The sequence below is a fragment of the Strix uralensis genome, chromosome Z (assembly GCF_047716275.1).
Source record: "Strix uralensis isolate ZFMK-TIS-50842 chromosome Z, bStrUra1, whole genome shotgun sequence".
Taxonomy (NCBI): domain Eukaryota; kingdom Metazoa; phylum Chordata; class Aves; order Strigiformes; family Strigidae; genus Strix; species Strix uralensis.
This window is the reverse complement of record NC_134012.1, coordinates 63,655,229-63,674,387: the sequence shown is the minus strand read 5'-3', so window position 1 is coordinate 63,674,387 and position 19,159 is coordinate 63,655,229. Positions and strand designations below refer to the sequence as shown.

General features: G+C 38.2%; 1 protein-coding gene across 7 annotated transcripts in view; it reads right to left on the bottom strand.

Annotated features, from left to right (window-relative positions):
- Window positions 1–19,159, bottom strand: part of LNPEP (leucyl and cystinyl aminopeptidase) — an 81,779-nt gene that overhangs the window by 16,872 nt on the left and 45,748 nt on the right. For all 7 annotated transcript variants that reach the window (XM_074856114.1, XM_074856113.1, XM_074856118.1 and 4 more), the window contains 7 exons: window positions 17,938–18,076; window positions 12,132–12,263; window positions 9,503–9,623; window positions 8,672–8,826; window positions 8,237–8,350; window positions 6,058–6,189; window positions 2,039–2,170 (listed from right to left, as the gene is read on the bottom strand). In XM_074856114.1, the coding sequence (XP_074712215.1) occupies window positions 2,039–2,170; window positions 6,058–6,189; window positions 8,237–8,350; window positions 8,672–8,826; window positions 9,503–9,623; window positions 12,132–12,263; window positions 17,938–18,076 (925 nt within the window). The remainder of the gene's footprint in view (window positions 1–2,038; window positions 2,171–6,057; window positions 6,190–8,236; window positions 8,351–8,671; window positions 8,827–9,502; window positions 9,624–12,131; window positions 12,264–17,937; window positions 18,077–19,159) is intronic.

Genomic DNA, 19,159 nt, shown 5'->3' with positions numbered 1-19,159 from the left:
AAAAAGGGAATACGAAAGTATACAAAAGTGAAAACACAAAACTGTGTTTTCATTAACATTTAGCATTTAAGCATTAACACTTACATGGAAAAAAACCTCACAAAACAAATCAAAGACTCAGGCACAAAATGAGGTGCAGTCAGAAATGGACACAGAGGAAAAGGCAAACACTGTAAGCAGCATCAGAAAATATCTAAAGAATCAGTTGGTGAGCTCCTCCACACAGAAGGGCAACTTCTAGCAGATAATGCTGTTAAATACCTGGTGTCAGTGGGAATTTGGTAACTATTAAATTAGCACCAAATACAAAGGGTTGTTTCTCATTAAAACAGGAAATACACACTGAGTTCTAACATTAGATGTTACTAGGTTGGTTGGATGCAATTCACTTAACAATACTAATAAAGGTGGGTGAAGCAATCCCAGAGTCGGTAACAATTACTTTTGACTCTTAAAAGATGATGACTGAGGTTCCAAGAGACTGGAGAAAGAGGCTTGCTAAGTCTGCAAAAAAGCCAAACCTTCCCCATGGTCAAACAGTAGGTTTATAATGAAATAAAAAAAAAGTTATTTTCTGAGCTAGGGAGACAGACTAAGCAAATAACCTAGTTTTGAGAACAACTCTTGTCCCATGCCCTAGTAACAGTTAAACTCTGCATCTAGCAACAGTACAACCCTCACATTAATTAAATGTGAGGCATCTGTGTGGTCTTGCTAGCCACTTTATGTGGTACTAACATCTCTGTGTGGTATGTTCTCTACGTGTGCATGACTGAAGATGGTTGGTCAGGAGGCTCCATTTTGCAGAGGTTGAGAAGAGGAAAGTCTAGTTTGCACTATAAAAATCATTATACAAACCAGAAGAGTTCTCTGTCATAAGAGAGTCACAGTCTGATATTAGTAATAATCCATCACTAGCTGGCAAACTAGTGACTGTATGTGACTAAACACACAAATTTACAGCCACCTGTGACAGCTGACAATAACTAACAGTGGCTCCAGTTCTGCAGAAGTTCAAATTTCATAAGGTAGGTGCCAAGAACCAAAACTAAACATTAAGTTAGTACCCTGTCTAGCACTCAGCTTCTCTGAGGGAACCTCACATGTATGTCAGATACTTTAATACATACTATGCAGTGCACACACTCACAGGGAAATCTGTTCCCTTCCCTTATACAACTACCTTGACACTCCCTGAGGATACTCAGCAGCTCTTTCTTGTTGGGATCACTCTCAATCTTGCACTCTCACTGTCTCACACATACTCTCTCCCTCTTGCACACTCCCCGCTTTGCACTCTCCCTCTCACTCTCTCCCCCTCATTTGCTCTCTCCCTTGTACTCTTCTACCCTCATCCTTTCTTGCTCTCTCTCTCCCTTCTGCTCTCCCCACTCCTTCACATGCACCCTCTCACCCCTGCCCTCTCCAGCTCCCACATGTCTGCTGACTCTCACCCTTGCTCTCTCCTGCCTGTGTCCCTGCTTTCTCATGCCCTCACTCTCTCCCCCCACACCCAATCAGACACAGCCTTATGCCTGACTTACAATTTGAGAGCTGCTGAACTAAATTGTCCCCTAAAATTTATTTTCCTACAATTCCAGCACCATTTGCTGAAACAGAAGCCATCAGTGAAACAAGTTGCACAGGTAGAGAGTATCCCAAGACCTCTACAGAGGTCTACAGCTATTCCTTGAAAGTAACATTTTGTCCTGCATTTAATATGACTATTTTTATTCCGGTCTTAACACACTAACAATGCAACTCTAGAGAGGATATGTACATACTGACATGTCCACACATGTGGATATGCATGGTAGTGCACACCCACCTCCAGTGCTTTTTTGGGATGATACTCAATGGAGTCCTAGAAGCTACAGGAATCTCCATATCCATATGACAGAACTTTGTACTATGATAAGTAAGAACTCTTCACCTGCAGTCTATTATCTTATTTTGTTCATAAACAAGGAAATAAATAAAAATTTACAATACACTTAGAGAAGTGAAAAAACAAGAACAGCGTATCAAAAATGGATACCTCATTCATGCTGTCCCACAAGTCATCACTCTGGGCAGATCCATAGTTATGATTATGCAAGTATACCTCAATGCCAGCTTGGAAAACGTCCTTAGTGAGATAGTGCTTCAGCATCAAAAGAAGTGAAGCCCCCTTTAGGGAGAAAAAAAAGAAAAGAAATGCGAAATAAAAGTTATAGAACTTGATGAAGCATATGCATATTATAGCTCTTTCACAGTACAAGAATAACTCAGAAGCTGTCAGATTTTATCCCAATGATATAATTTGAATAATTACCTTTAAGTTACTTGCCTTGGAAAAATATTTTTTTAGTATTTCATAAACTTCAAATATAGTTACAAAAAAAAGCTATTACAGCTTGAAATTTTTTACCAGCTGCTTTGGAAAAAAAATATTTTTTAGTATTTCAAAGGCTCAAAATACAATTACAAAACAGGCTAATAAAGCTTAACATTTTTTCCAATTAACATAATCTCAAAAATATTGCCTTCTTACTGGTAAGTCTCTGCTGGCTGCCATATTTCATTAGTGATACTCTTCTGCATGGTACAGAACTGCACTTGTGAGACAGTGTTTAACAGTCATATGATTACCAGTTATATCAAAAATCTAAAAATACAGGAGAAATATGACATACACTTAGTAGCCTGGAATTGAGTGTAGAAGGACAAATGCATTTTGACAGTGTTTAAATACAGCTATGTTTTGTTAAAAAAAAGTAGTAACTGAGTTGTTTTAGTATCAAAGTGGCCACAAATGTGCAGACAGAAAGGTGGTTTCTGCTTTTTTCAACCATAGCTGAAAGTCGTTTTCTTTCCATAGAAATGCTTCTATGTCACAGCCACTAATGAATAAATTGCCTGAGGACTTGCACACTGTACAACTGAATGTGGATGAGCAGCCATAGATCATGAAGACTGTAAAGATGCACTTTATATTTTTGGTATTATTTCTGAGAAAGAATCGAGAAAAAATTAAAAGGAAGATTTTAATGAAAGCATGTATGGTTCTTGCACATTCCAAATTCAAGTTTTGGAATTTAACTAACATCTTGCCTGAAACTGAAGGCTGCCTGGTTATTCTAATTATTCATGAAACTGCAATGAATACCCCTTACTATAGTTTTTTATAATATGGTCATAATTTCCTTTCTTGCATGCATCCATACTTGACCTATATCTCTATTACTTTGTTTTACACACTGTCATCTCCTCCCAAACACTCTGTTGTTGCAGGTGGATTGTTGTCACACCCCTGAGTATCAGGTTTACTGATAGTCTGCAAAACAACAAGGTTAAAAAAAATTTTGTACAATAATTTCTATTCCAGACAATAAAATGTAGAGGCCACCTACTAATCTATGTCAGTTGGTAGTATAGTAAAACAAAGCAAGTTTTACAATTCATAACAGACCACCCTTAGCTGATTTGGGACCATGTTGCAAAAGTGTCTTCCCACCCAAATTGCCAAAAGCGCTAGCTAAGATATAGGGCTAGGAGTAGTGGAATACAAAGATGGCATGCATGAATGAAGAGCTATCCAATTAAGGCCTCTGAAACATAGAAAGCAGCCATGAGAAACCCGTTTCTGACAATGCTAGGGCAAAAGTTCTTCTGGTTAGCTCCTAAACTCAGAGGTGTAGATTGCTACATTTCTATTCAGAAGATGCACATACTCATCAGTAGCAGTAAAGTAGTTCTCCAGATATAATGCTTTACTAATTGACTGAAAGTCCAGCCCAATCACTTATGGAATATTTCCATTAAAACTATATAGGGGAGTTTTGATAGGGCAAAGAGTGACAGAATTGTTATCTCTGATGTTAGTTGGTTACACACATGATTGTACATGGTGCATAGCTTCCAGAAACTCACCAAAAAGGGAATTACTTGAGACAGCAACTCTGAAACATGAAGCAACAGCCATGCCTTTTGATATACAGATTAGGGAGAGAAATCAAATCCATTTCACAACCAAGGGAAGCTGAAAATCACACATCTTTGTTCTTGTAGTTCAGGAAACAGAGACCAAAATAAAGAGAAGCACATCACTATTGTAGGTCCATTTGGCATCTCAGACTACTCAAGGATGCCAGACAAAATGTGTTAACCCACTGAGACTTGCAAAAAAGAAATCAGACGAGACAAACCAAGACAGCTGTGGGAACTGTATTCCACTGAGCAGAGGAAGATATAGTATTTGACTATTTTCCAGTAAGCACTAGCTGTCCTCATGGTTTCTTATTAGATGAAAGTACAAGCATACAAAGATAGTGAGGGGAAAAAATTACAGCTAATACAAAAGATACGTGTTGAGTTTGTGTTTGGCGGGGGTTTTGGTAGCGGGTGAAGGGTCTACAGTGGTGGCCCCTGTGAGAAGCTTCTCAAAGTTCCCCAGCTTCAAGTCGGATGCGCCTCTGGCCAAGGCTGAGCCAATTAGCGACGATGGATGTGCCTCTGTGGTAACATATTTAAGAGGGGGAACTTGAGAGAAGGAGTTGGAGTTGTGAGGAGGACATGTATGCAAACACCAAAGTCAACTGAAGAAAGGAGGAGGAGGAAGGGGGGCGGTGCACCAGAGCAGAGAATCCCCTGAAGCCTGTGGTGAGAGGACAGGCTGTCCCCCTGCAGCCCATGGAGGTCCACAGTGGAGCAGATGTCCACCTGCAGCCTGTGGAGGACCCCATGTCAGAGCAGGTACCTGAGCCTGAAGAAGGCTGGGACTCTGAGGGAAGCCCCCGCTGTTGCAGTTCATCTCTGGGAGGATGGTGACCTGTGGGAGGGACCCATGCCAGAGCAGTTCATGAAGAGCTGCAGCCCATGGGAAGGACTCATGTCAGAGAAAGTTCATGGAACTTGTCTCACATGAGAGGGACCCCACAGTGGAGTAGAGGAAGAGTGTGAGGAGTCCTCCCCCTGAGGAGGAAGAAGCAGCAGAGACAATGGGTGGTGAACTGACTGCAACCCCCATTCCCTGCCCCCCTGCACTGCTGGAGGAGAGGAGGTAGAGAGAATTGGAAGCAAAGCTGAGCCTGGAAAGAAGGGAGAGGTGGGAAGAAGGTGTTTTTAAAATGTGGTTCTATTTCTCACTGTCCTACTCTGTTTGATTGTAAAATTAAGTTGTTGTGTTTAAATTAAATTATGTTTTCTTCCCCTAAATAGTCTGTCTTTTTCCAGTGACCATAATCGGTGAGTCATCCCTCTCTGTCCTTATCTCCCAAGTCAGATTCCCAGATTCTCAAGTTGTATTTTCTCCTCCCCATCCCTGAGGGGGAAGAAATGAGTGAGCATCTTTGTGGCGTTCAGTTGCCCTCTGGGCTCAGACCACAACAAGATATAAAAGGCTTTCTTTTAATACTACCAAAATCATGGACACAGTATTTAAAACCTGAGACAATGTGAGTAAAAATTAGGCAAATACAGATATTTGCTCTCTCAAGCATTTTCAAGTGAGGCACTGTGCACTTTTTAAAACATAAACTTCACACACAACCCTCACTAGATATGAGAAATAATCAACTTGCAGACAACCAGGATATGCAGTGAAATAATTTTACATCCTAGATGCAAGGCTCCATCTCAGGAAGTCTCTACAATACTGTTTTTTAAAAGCAGAAGGAGAATAGAAAGGAGTGATTGCTTCAGTAAGTGCCTTGTTGTTAATCTTTTCTTACGTACTTGTTACAATCTACTATCAGAAAAAGATTGTATGTCTAACTAGACATTTTATTTCACCTACTGTGTCCCCTGTATATCTTCATGAGTATTTCATTTGTGCTGAAGCATGCGCCAAGCAGAAGGATATTAAGTAAGGACACAAATACACATACATAATTTTTTCCTAATTAAAAGCTATGTAGACACTCAGAGACAGTATTGAGAGATCTGCGTTGTTTGTGCTAGGTGTAAATTACCACCAAACAATTGTCAGTACATGCCTACTTACTCATGATTCCACATTCATGTTTTCAATAGCTAATATATCACTTTCCAAATATTTTCAAATATTTTTAAAGTTACCTTGATATAAGAAAGTGCATCAAACATTTCTTCAATTTGCTCTGAAGACTGAACAGCAGAAGAGACTGGATGTGAAGAATTCAAAGAATCCTTCATCATAGCCTTGAAAATTAAGTTAAGGAGATCTTCATCCTAGTAAAGAAATATTTATGAGTGTCTGAGAAGTTAGAAGATGCATGGTAAGCAGAACAGTAAAAGTTGTCTGTTTTGCTCTTCCATTGGTCAAACATGCCATTGCTCACCTTTCTGCCAGTGGAGGCAGCAAAAGAACTGTCAGGGTAACATTCGTAAAATCTTCTCTTTCCCTGACACATTATCCAGACCCTTAAGCTACTGTCTCAGGTAAAACCATCATTGGCACTAGAGAAAATAAACGTACCTTCTAAGCAAGTATGTGCCAAATTTCAGATTTGGCTCATCAATGCTTTCAGTTAATTTACAGGAACCAGGGAAAACAAAAGCACGACTTCTTTAGTATGCGTTAATATTAAAGCATGAAGTCTAGGGAAATTACTCACTACAGTGATGTTTGTGTGAATGTAAACACCACATTATCTAGTGATCCTAGTACCAAATCTCTTCTTTTCTTCTAGAATATTTGAATTTAATACACTGTTACCAGAACAAGACAATCCCAAACACTGAAAAGAAGCTGAATGACCATTTCATTAATTTCATTGAGACTTGAATAAACAATTCTCTATACAGTTTCCTCTATGCAGTAGAGAGTTACCAAAAAAAAAAAAAAAGGTAAGACCTGTGTACAATACAATAAAGATAACCTTTGAAGTTCAAAATTTTAAAGCTATTCTTATTGAATGTAGTTCTGAGTGATTTTTTTTATTTTTACCAAAAAACATTTTGGCACCACCAAGTGGTGAAGTGACATGTTGGTGAAGGCACCTTGTCAAGCACCTTTCAGAATAAAGTATACAAGCGTTAGTTGTGTCCTCATGAAAACAGATTATTTTTGTGTCCTCTCACCACATATGCAGAACGGCTACACAGCAACAAGCAGAATGGGTATACAAACATACTTTCTGTGGCAATCAAACCCAACAACCAAGCTAGGCCAAATGAAAAACTTCTTAAACATCCAGGTCCAAGAAAGAATTCTACTGAACCAAGTTAGTAACCCAAGTTTCTTAAAGCAGTAACAAGGGTGAATTAAGAACTCAAAACACACTCAGTCAGAATGCCAAGAAGAACACAATCCAGCAAGCAGGAAACAGTCAGTATGTCAGGTTTTTATTCCCGTGACTAAAGCAAATCACATAAGCACTCCTGGAAGCTGGTTCCAGAACCCAGGTATCTCTTCTCCTAGGAGACACCTTTACACCAGATACAAAATTAGTCTCTCCACTGCTCCCTCCATTTAGTTCCACTAATCTTTGTGTCTCTGCCTGCATTCAGTGACAGGGACACGTTACAGCAGTAGCTGGTATCCCTTCCTTGGAGAGGAAAGATCAAGTTTGAATCCTGCATGTTTTCCAGAGTCTGAAAAGTTAGCTCACTTAGTACTTGAGTGAGTTTTTAAATGATCGCTAGGTTATTATATCAAAAAGATTCTATCCTTCAGCCATATGTGTAAACAGAAGTGCTTGTGGGAGTAGTGCTTTGTGCTATTAGTATGACTCAATGCTATCAGAATCCATGGGATGGGACAGTAAGATACTCTGATACCAGGTCCCCTAATCCAGACACAAGCAAGCACCACAACGACGGAAAGACAGGAGTTACTCTAGGCGTATTTAGTAACCTAAAGCTCTGGAGCTTCCTAAATCTACTAGGAAAAGAAGAGGCAGACAAACTTGGTCAACAACGTGCCTGAACTTCCTGCATAAAAATTTTAAGTTATGATTTGATATATAGACACTTACACTTTTCAATACCTGCTATTTTGCACAGAATGCTTTAACCTACACAAAACACAAAGACAGCATGTAGACTACCAAAATAAAAAAAATTAAAACCCCACAAAAACAATGTACCCTCCCCAAAGCTCCCCAAAACCACATCCAATATAATTAAAGTGCCAAAGCAGAAGAGATATAGTATAATCTCAATGGTGCCCAAAGTGAATTTCAGTATAAGTTTATAAGTATCAGTCCTTTATGGATAGCATTAAAAGATGGATCTTAGTGAAGGTACAGAAAGTGTAGTTACAGAAAGTACTTACTGAATGTAATTCTGGAAAAATTTCCTCCATGGCAACGTACTCCATGAAAGTGGCAAATCCCTCATTCAGCCAGAGATCGTTCCACCATTCCATAGTTACTAGATTGCCAAACCACTATGAAAGACCAAAAATGTCATTCTTTTTCAGAAATAAAATCAAATTAGTACAGTAACGCTCTATCCATCCTCAGCTTTAGCTCATGGCAAAATCAAGTTCAGTCAAAACCATGGTAGTGCTTTTGCACGAACGACTCCCTAAGTGAGAGTTTGCACTCCGCCTGTTGTACTGGAGAAAATACACCTGCAGGTATTCTGAACAGATACAATGTACAGCCCAGTCACAGTGAGGGCAGAGGTGAATTTAAGGATAGAATTGCATTTATTTTTTTAAAAAAGAACCCACCACATTTAAACAATGACCTCCCCAATCTAGTACCTGATGGGCAAGCTCATGTGCAATCACTGCAGTTATTAACTTTTTATCCCTTGCTGAAGAAGTATTACTGTCAAACAAGAGTGCTGTTTCTCGGAAGGTGATCAAGCCCCAGTTTTCCATTGCACCAGACTGAAAATCAGGAATTGCTACCAGATCTGGAAAAGATTTGAAAGAAGCTTTTGAAACGACTACTTAGAGCAATTCTGTATTTCAGGTCTACCTATTCTATTACATAACCCCTAAAAACCTCATTATTTAAATCCTGTGGTGTGGACATGTGCTCACATCTCAAGCATAGAAACCCCACAGATTTATAGCCATGTTTCTCTAGCAGTACTCTTAAACAACTTAAAGCACAGACACTGCCTACAGATCTTGCATGCACACAATTAACAAGGAAATGTGGCTGCCCCTACTGAAAGTAATGTCTTAGAAGACTGCATTTCATTATTTTTACAGTCAAATTAATACATGCAAAGTATGGCCACAGATTTTGCACTGGTGAACATGGTTCACAAACTGAGAATTGTGTATCTCCCTACCAAGGCACATGATGTTAAAGTACACTGAATTTTTTTTTTAATGTTATCTACAAATATAAGCAATCCATTGTCAAAAGACCATAAAAATTTTCTATCTTGGGAATCAATACTTGTATTCAGTCAAACATTTCATGAATTTTTAAAATAATTTTGGGGCAACCTTATTTCACAGATGTTTGATGCTATTTTTTTTTTTTTAAGAACACCTTTTCAGAACAAAAGTTCTCCCACATTTCTCAGAATGATTAGGGCTTCTTCTTCTGTTTTAAAAAAGTTCGAAAGAACTTACCTAATTTTTCAAGAGGGTAGTTTATTAGAAAGTATTCTTGATAAAAGTCCAGAAGTTTCACTGCTGTGTTTAAGGCATATCCAACTTGATTTAGATGCTGTGGTATGGCATAGATAGATACCTAGCCCAAACAGAGAAGGGAAAACATTTTGAAATGTATAACTACAAAAGCTTTAGAAGTAAAAGAGAAGCTGGCAGAAGTTCCTGAAACAGGTAGGACATGGTTTTGAGAGTACACACACAAGTTAAAAACACTAGTTATGAAGCTGTCAATAAATATTTTTTTTGCTAGAGCTTATTCACTAACCAAAATACAGAGAGACTATCCAATTGAACAATGTGTATGCAAGAACAACTCAAGGTTCACACCTTTAAGGAAGGTGTTCAGGAAGGGTCAACATGAACAGAAATTGATTAATTTCCTTTTCTACTCCCTCATGAGTTATTAAGTGACCCTCCCTGCATACCTCAATTAATCTATAAGTTTAGGCTATCAGTATGATAATACTAGTATCATCTGCAAGAAATTCTCTCAAGAAATAATAATTGGCACAAAGTTCATGCATTCCCCTATCTAAGGTAGGGCCACATTAGACATGATGTAAGAAGCATTCATAAAAATTGAGAGGTTACAGTCTCCTTCTACTCATGTTGAAGTGGCTATATCAAGAACATAACTTTGAGCAGGTTGATCCAGTTTAGGACACCCCTTCACACACAAACACAAAATATGTTGAGATTAATTTTCTTGTTCTATTTAAAAAAAAAAAGTCCCTCTTAACTATGCTACAAATCAGTAAACAAATGACATTTCAAATAGATGGATAGGGTGACCCTTTGAGTTTGAATCAAGCACATACCAGTAAGGGTCTAATCTAGTGTTCCTGGAAGTAGAAAAGTATTATTTGCTGCCAATTTTAAGCTCAAAAACAAAACATAAAGATCCCCCAGAATCTTCTGGAGTTGAGAAAAATGTCATTGCATTATGAACACAAAGTAACTTTACTTCAACTCTAAGCTAGCTTATAACATTCAGGACAACAAACTTATCCTGCATGAACTGGTTAGTTCAAATTCTTTGAATCTCCTAACCACAAACTGCTGGAAGCATTTTGAAAGCCTATTTCACGGAAAACATCATTATATGCTTCCTTCTTAAACCCTCCCTTGGCGTACTAGACAACCCATGAGCTAGACTCTGGCCTTACTTGGTATGACCCTTCTTATGCTTTCTCCCTTTAAGATGGCAAGTACGTTTATACAATGTTAGATCCCTTGTGTTTGGTGTCTTCTGGAGGTCTGCTGGACTTCCCTAGCTTGGCCAGATCTTGCTTGGTGGTCAGAATGAAGGAGAAGCACAGTTAAGAACCACCTTCCTTACTTAGAATACATCACTCAGTCTTTTTTTCCTCTCCTACAGGCCTCTGCCATAAAATACTTTTGAAGTACTGACAATCCATACAAGTTAATCTCACTATTATGAAATAAGCAAAGCACACCACATAGATAGTTGTTTCGGCTCTTTGCAAACACAAAACATTTAGTATACAGATCAGTTTTCTGCCTGGTAAAGAAGTGGCTACATGGTTTTAACAGAACACAGGTTCAAATACAGGTCTGAATAGTAGCCACAAGGACTAAAAAAAAAAAAAGTATGATTTAACTTTTCAGGTTACACCTAACAGTCTCTCCTATTCAGCTATAATTAGGAATACTTGTCCAAATCAGTATCAAAGCCTATTGACCAGTATCTTTACTTGGGTACACTGGATTAAAGAGGGCTGCATCTCCTGCAGTGTTACTACCACTATTCCCTCTGCCTCTTTCTAGGCAGGTACTGGTACTTCTGACATTTCACCACAAAGGGGCATAGTCATGAAAATCATTGCTCACATGAAATTCTTGCACCTCCTAAAATACAATTAAGGAGAATGTCCTAATATTAACATGCTTTTTCTTTAGTTACTTTAATTGCACACATTGTAGGAAATGCGCACTGACCCTGCAGGCCATATCCCTGCAAATGACAAAGATCAAACAGGACCAACTGTTTGATTCTTGGAACCTTTGGAAAAACAAAAACCCCACAATGAAATAATTGTATTCAAGTGACTAAATTTAGACTAACTTCAAGTTAGTCCAAATTTGCTTTACTTCAGGGCATGGTAGGTTATATTTGCAGATACAGAAGATACTTGCAGCACTGCTTGAAATAGTATTTCAACAGACTGTCTTGGGAGCTGTAATGTTTTTATACATCATCAGAACAACTCCTGGTTTGCATGACATTTATTCCTCACAAATGAAGCATTAAAGCTGAAAGGTTAAAGCTTCCAGCTCTGAAAGCTCTTAGGAATTATAGATTTTGTAAATTTCCACTGTTAACAAGACTTAATGCTGAGTCCCTTGCTGTAAAAGTCTTCTCAATATGGTATAAGCCCTGAAGTCAGTCCAACCTATAGCATAAAGCTTTTGTTCCCTAAGTGTGATGAGTATAATAAAACCAACAAAATAAATACATTTAAAAGAGACAGAGTTTGCATGTTGGTTTGGTGATTTTTTTTGTTTTGTTTTGGTTGTCTGGTTGGCTTGGGAGGGGTGAGGAGAACTTAAAGTGGAACAAACATACCAGACTCCCATTAGTTTCCCTACTGATGTTTTTCAAGTCTGCAACAACAAAGGCTACTAGGTAGGTGCTCATCTTCAAACTCACAAAAAACTCATCTTGAACAATTCCATGTGTTACAGGAGTAGTGGCTTTCTGCAGGTGAAAGGAAAACACTGTTATTAATGCAGACAAAAGAATACTAAGACATGCAAGGAATCGATGTTAAAATCAAATAATTACTGCACACTAGGGAAAGTTTACAAGCAAACTTGCAGAACATGTTTATATTGTGGTTATGTTTCAGTGGGATAGATGACACTCACAACCTACTCATGGTGTAACAAAACTTAAGGAGACATGGAACATTTAAGCCTATATACTCAAAAATTATTTGTTAAACTTTTATTATGCAGCATTACCAGACAACTGCATTGTTGGAGAAGCCATCAATCTAATTCAGTTCACACTTAAACCCCCAGTATAATCCAAAATCAACATAAAGATTAACATTAATTCAAGAGAGCTTTAGGCTACATCTGAGACACAGCTCAGCATATCCTACTAAAGAACACTGGTACTACATGCGTTAAACATTTGTTTCTTCTCAGAATCCTCTTCAAAACCAGGTGGATATACTCATTATTTTCAAACAACAGAACGAAAAACCCCTCACACACACACATACAAATCAAATGAGACTGTGTTTTAAAAAGTGAAGAAAACCTAAGGTTTCAGTTAGTTCAAAGTAAAACCATGCCCATCTTATACACTGTCAAAACTGTCTGCTCAGTCTTCTGAAGTAAGATACTATGGTGTCTCTTAAATTACTTTCAGTGCAGTTTTTCTTTAATATTAGTCCTGGAAAGGCATGCTCTATGCCTAGAAGTACTTTTTTGTATAGTTCTTCACATACATAAATTACATGAAGAATAAAGCGAAATGTTGAAAATCACTGTAGTGCAGACTAGTAAAGGTCTGGAGACAGCGATGACAGTTCATGTGCCTTCTGAAACTTCATAAATAAGTTTGTTTCTAGAAACTACAAACATTTAAAAAACAATGATAACCTTAGTTTTAGACAAGATAATTTCAAACCAAACAATGATTTAACATTTAACTGCCACTGAAAATTTAACTGTCAGATTTAAAGAGGAATAGATTTTTAAGCCTGAACATAGAAATCAGTATAATAATGTAGTCTGACCACTGCATATGAATAGAATGCCATTGTTGAATTCCTTCAGTAAATTCATAAATTTCTGGCCTTTACTACAGCTTCATCTTCATAAAGAGGTGACACCCTATTTAAGAAAATCTGTGGCTGTAGATAAACTGGTTCAGAAATCAGTTATCCTCATTTAAAAACCAAAACAAACAAAGCAACAAAGAAAACACCACAAGCCCAAAACACACACAGTTTCTTTCAAGCCTTAATGTGTGCCAGCCACTATTATTGTCATATTAGCAATGTACATGCTAGTTGAGAAGACCTGCTTCTGAGATCGCTTGCTCATGTAGGTATTTACAGAAAATTATGAAGTTCACATTTAATCTTCTCATGGATAAACTAAAAAGTCTCTCCATTCAGCACAGATTGTTTCTAAGACCTGTAGTTATACAGAAGAATCGGTGCCACTTTTTTTCTGAGGGATTTGTTTAAGTGTTTATTTTCAGAAGGGAGCCTATTGTAGTAATGATCTCACGAGTGCAATATACTCCTATACAACATGATCCTCTTCAATTTTCATATTTCTTTCTTTATGTGCACAAGAATCAACTCACTAGCCTGTACTTACTGCATTGGGAGCCCACACTACCTAACAGAATATCTAATCCAGGCTAAGTAAGCTAAAATGTAAGAATTCAGCATGTGCTAGAGCACTTGTGAGATCAGGGACAAAAAACATGAAATAAATCATAAAAACATGCCAATTAAATGAAGCTTTGCGTATAAAAATGAGTCCAAGAGGACTCACTGATACAAGAAATGCTGTTGAGGTAGCATACTATTTCACAGAAACTCCTGTGTCTAATTTTTTTATTTGTACAGTCACAAAAATAAGGACTTTATTGTAATTCACATGTGCAAGTTATCTTGACAAATTACAAATCCCAAAGGAACCACTTCTGAACCCATTAACAGACTGCGTGTTTGGATGTCATATAACAAAAGAGGAATTACACAGTATCAAATTATCAGGGCATAAAGTTGGGGGACAAAACAAAAGAGAAGAATATTGTTTGCAGTATAAACACAAATTATCTTAGAGATAATGTCCATCAGCAAAACTATCAATTTACTTGCTCTGTATGTTCTTATATCTTCTTGATAAATTCTAATTAAACCTGACCTGCTCTTTTAACACAAGAACTCGCATTTGATCCCCAGCACTAAACATACAACTTCATCCCTTTTAATGTCTTTTTTTAATATATCTTTGTTCCACATGTGGAAGCTTTCTCAAATTTTTAGCAATCATACAGATGATGTAACAGCCAAGTTTTAAAACAGAGATGGAAATAACAGAAGAAGATGCAGATGAAATTTTTAATACGCTCTTAGAGACATTCTCACTATAACAAGCTCAGTAAACGTTACAAAGAAAAAAAGAGTGGACAAACAGGAAGTTCAGTGAAAAGGCTCCAAGAACAAAGGTAGCAAGACAGAGAAGGTGAGTTAAAAAGCAGAGAACCAGATGATGGAAAAGTCTGACAAGATGGGAAGGAAGGAGAATTCTCATCTTGAAGGAAGCATGGGACCTTCTGCCTATGGCATATATAGGTAGCTGAACAGAGGACATGTAGTATGCAAGGCAGAATAGGAAGAAATAAATCTGAAGGTAATTCAAGCGATATGACAAACAGTAGGGGAAATCAAAACACCAAAAAGATATGCAAGAGAGGCATCATGTAATTTAAAAGGGAATTAATCATGCAGGAGTGGCACAAGTCATGGGAAGAACAATGCTATGTAGAGAAAGATGGATAGGAAAAAAGACACCTTTTCTATGCAGCGCAGAAACAGCCAAACAGTATGTATCTAATTGTGACCAATAGGGAAAATACATGTTTAAGATCATACAAATGTGCAATACCAATGCATTTTTCACTGCAAGTAGAATGTGTACAAGGTCACATCTCCCAAATGTTCATTTTTCAAATGGCTTCCTATCTCCATGAAAAATGTGCAATGTAATGAATGTTACTCTGCAGCAAGAAAGGCTAGAAACTTAAATGTAAATGCATCCTGGAGGAAGAAACGAGATGCAGTACTGATGACTTTACTAAAGGCAGCTCATCAGCATGTTTTCTCCGTGTAGATGATTCCTCCTTGTGCACACATGTCAAGTACACAACATTAGTATCCACAGACATCACCAAAAGAGCTACCGCACGCTTTGTAACAGCACTCAGAGTTGAGCAGGGACAGATGGGATGGGGAGCAGCTCCTTCCTAAGCACAGAACCCCACAGGCACAGGCTTTGCAGGACTGTCAATGCAAGGCAGAAGTTATGGGAGGATGCAAGACTAAGGCAAGTAACAATCTGTCTTTTCCAGATTTAATTCACATTGTCCTGAGGTGTGAGAGTCAGCCATTTCCAGACTAGAGGAAGATTCTCTGGCAACAAAAACACACTAAACACACAGAGTTGATGTTTAAGGCATGTTGGTCAGACCAGATAAGTCATAATTCTTGTCAACACAGAGCTTGAGCTCTAAGTAGCTTCTCTGCAGATTCTCTCAGGAAGGCTGAAAAGCCTGCTCATATCTCCTGACACTCACTGTTCACTGCATCAAGTGACCCACTTGCACAGTTTGCAGGAAGACACAATCTGAAATCTCAGTCTTGCCCAATGCCACAAACACATGCAGCAGTTTTCCAGATGACTTGTTCCTGTCCATGTAAAGTTGCATAAATACCTTGCACAAAAGATATAAAATCTGAGTGAAATCACAGAAGAAAGTAAGGAAAGTGATGGAGGGATTAGATTAAATGGTTAAGCAAAGCACTTACTGAAGAAGGCAGCTTGGAGGTGCTGCACAACTACATACGGTGGGGAAAAAAACAAAGTAGATATGCCTGCTTGCTACTGTGAGGGCTCTTACTTATTCTTCTGGAGAAGTCAATTACCACAATGGGAATTAGCAGACATACCAAAGGACTGTAGGCAGGTAATTGTTACCGAAATAGTAGAAACTAGGAACCTCAGGAAACACCCTTCTTGCTCTTGAATTGTCACCAACCATTCTCCTTTGATAGCCAACCACAAATGACAGTGAAGAAGAGCTGATGGTTATTTTGACTGCACTCCACCTGCCAAACATTATCAGTCAAACTGGCAACCAAGGCAATAGATGCCAGACACATACCAGATAATTCTGTCTTAACTAATAGAGGTGAAAATGTCACTGAATATGCTCTCATCTTCTTTATAATGATGTCATCATATACCAGGATTAGGGTGGCAGTAAACATTCTATGGTAGTGTGGTGCAGCAGAAGAGCTGAAAACAAAAATACTCTTGATCTTTCAGAGTACTCATCATCTGTGGAAGGTACACTGAAGAACAAGATAGACTTTTAGCAACTATGGGCAATTAGCTCAGCAATGTCTGATGCACACATGCAGCAATGGCAAACTATAGTTTACTTTTTGTACATGAAGAACTATGGAAGCTTAGCCACTTGTCCAATCCCTAACAGAGGAAAGCAAGCAAGGACCCTTTCTTGTTCACAGAAAAGAGGAGAGTTGTACAGCAGAGTCTGTTTCTTCTTTCAGTGAAGAAAAAAGCAGCAAATGAAGGGCTCTTAGGCCTGGACATAAACTAAAGTGCTGCAATCCTGTTAAAGTAATGGTTAAGAATCACCACAAATTCAGGAATATAAACATTCATGCACTGTGAAAAAGATATTATTTCACAAGGTTGCAGTTATTAGCTTGGTCTGCAAAAACATGGTAGCTACTCCAGCACCTGAGCTCTTGACAACCTTCTGGAATCCAAACTGCACAGTGTATCTGTGTGTCCCACCAACACCAAGGGTGTAATTTTTTTCATTACTGCTAGATCAATGCCAATATTAATGAGCTTTTGTTGGGTAATAAATGGTGGCAATGTTCACCTGATAAGTCTGAACTTATTACCTAGTTCAGACACAAACTAAGTAATAAGTTAGTCTTGCTGCTCTGTCTAAATGAATTAAGCTTCTATCAAGGTTTCTCCAAAGGCTGAATGACATAAAGTATCACTATAAAATTCAGATATGCTCTTACAAGATTTTGCCTGAGAAGATCTAGCTGAATGAACTTCAGATCCCTCATTCATATCTTGGGGTTGACTCTACATTCACACCCTACTTCCCCTCATTTAGGCTCAAAAGATCAGGCATCTCTTTCACAGAGACTGTTGTTAGTTACACAAACTACTGATAAAGATATTCCAGTATTCTGCACATGTGCAGTATCAGCAAACACAGAAAACTCAAACGTGAATCTTAAGGGCTGTTGAGACTGATGTAGCTAACAACAAAACTCCTGCAAAACAATGATTCATTTAAATTCAGCAGGGATCCCTCCCATAGCCATTCAACTGTCCCTACAGTAACATCCTACACTGCACAGTGCATTCAACAGTTGTTTTCTCTGTGAAGTTACTTAGTTTAAGTCTTTGAGGAAAAGATGGTTGTTTTACTATAAAGTCATACAGTTTATAGCTTATCTGCTCAAGTCACTCCCCTGGATGTTAATGCAACAAAACCACAATGCAAAGCACTTAAACAGATTACCTAGGCAGCAGCTCTACTAAAATTCCTCTACAAAAGCAGGTACCTTTGGCATATTTGACAGAGTTAAAAGTTTCTCATCTCTTTTGATCTTGATTAAAAAAGTAGCTTTAAATGCTGGTTCATCAAAGCATGGAAAAGCAGACCTTGCTGCCAGAGGTTCAAACTGAGTTGCTGCAAACCACCTAATGGGAAGAGTAGAGAAGAGCAAATTAAGAATTATGAAAAGGATAAATGTCAGTTTAATTACAATAGAACAGACATTTCCCCAAACTTTGTAACAGCTTGTTATGGGAGTAGCTTTCTGAATAGTAAATGACAGGGTTTGTTCAGTCAGAATAAATGTTTCATTAACAACAGTTTGTTTTAACCCCACCCAAATGTATTTATTTGAGGACTAATCTGCTTGGCTGTTTTTTGCTTTCTTAACAAAGAAGTACACACCTGGAATAACGCAATTAGAGAACAGTCACCAAAATAATAAGCCAGCCATCTTCCAGTGAGAGGGAACAAAAAATAGATTGAAAAATTAAAACAGTGAGCATGCCCTCTAAATGAGAGTCTTGAATCCTCAGCAGCAGATGGGACTACAAGGAAGCTCTTTCGTATAATTGTCATGCCCCCTTCTGCAGATGTTCTCAAAGTTCATCTGTGTGCCTGCTCCCTTTGCTGTCAAGCAGATGGAATCCATGTAAATTCATGTCTTGCCACTAGATTAGAGACACTGTCTTGTCTCTAATCCAACAGCTAGTAGTCATATTACAAAAGAACTTCTCAGAAGTCTATGTTCCTTCTCCAGTATTTTGATACTATGTATTGTGCTCCTGCAAGACAATCCTGGGAGCGCAACAAGAAGTTTGCGAATTTAAGTCTTGTATTTACTGGAGCTAAACAGTGGAGACAACTGTGGTTCACATCACTTTGTGGTCGTTGGTGGTGGTGGTTTTTTAAACCTACTGCCAAGCTACCCACAAGTTTTGGGCGTTTTTCTTTTCTTCTGCACCATGACTCCAACATTTTTGGACCTACAACTTTTCTGAGGAGACACACTGCTGACAATTCATAAGATTAATCTCCATGCCTACTTTCAACTTCTAACGCTTCTCCTCCCCTTCACCAATAATCTAGAAGTTGGTGCAGTAACTTTCTTCTCTTTTTTTCCTTCACCCCAAGATTTTACAGAAGAATAATAATAAAGAACTATTCTGCATAAAAATATAAGGTCCAAGCTTTTTTTTTTTTCCATTTGCATCTGGCAACAGTGAGTT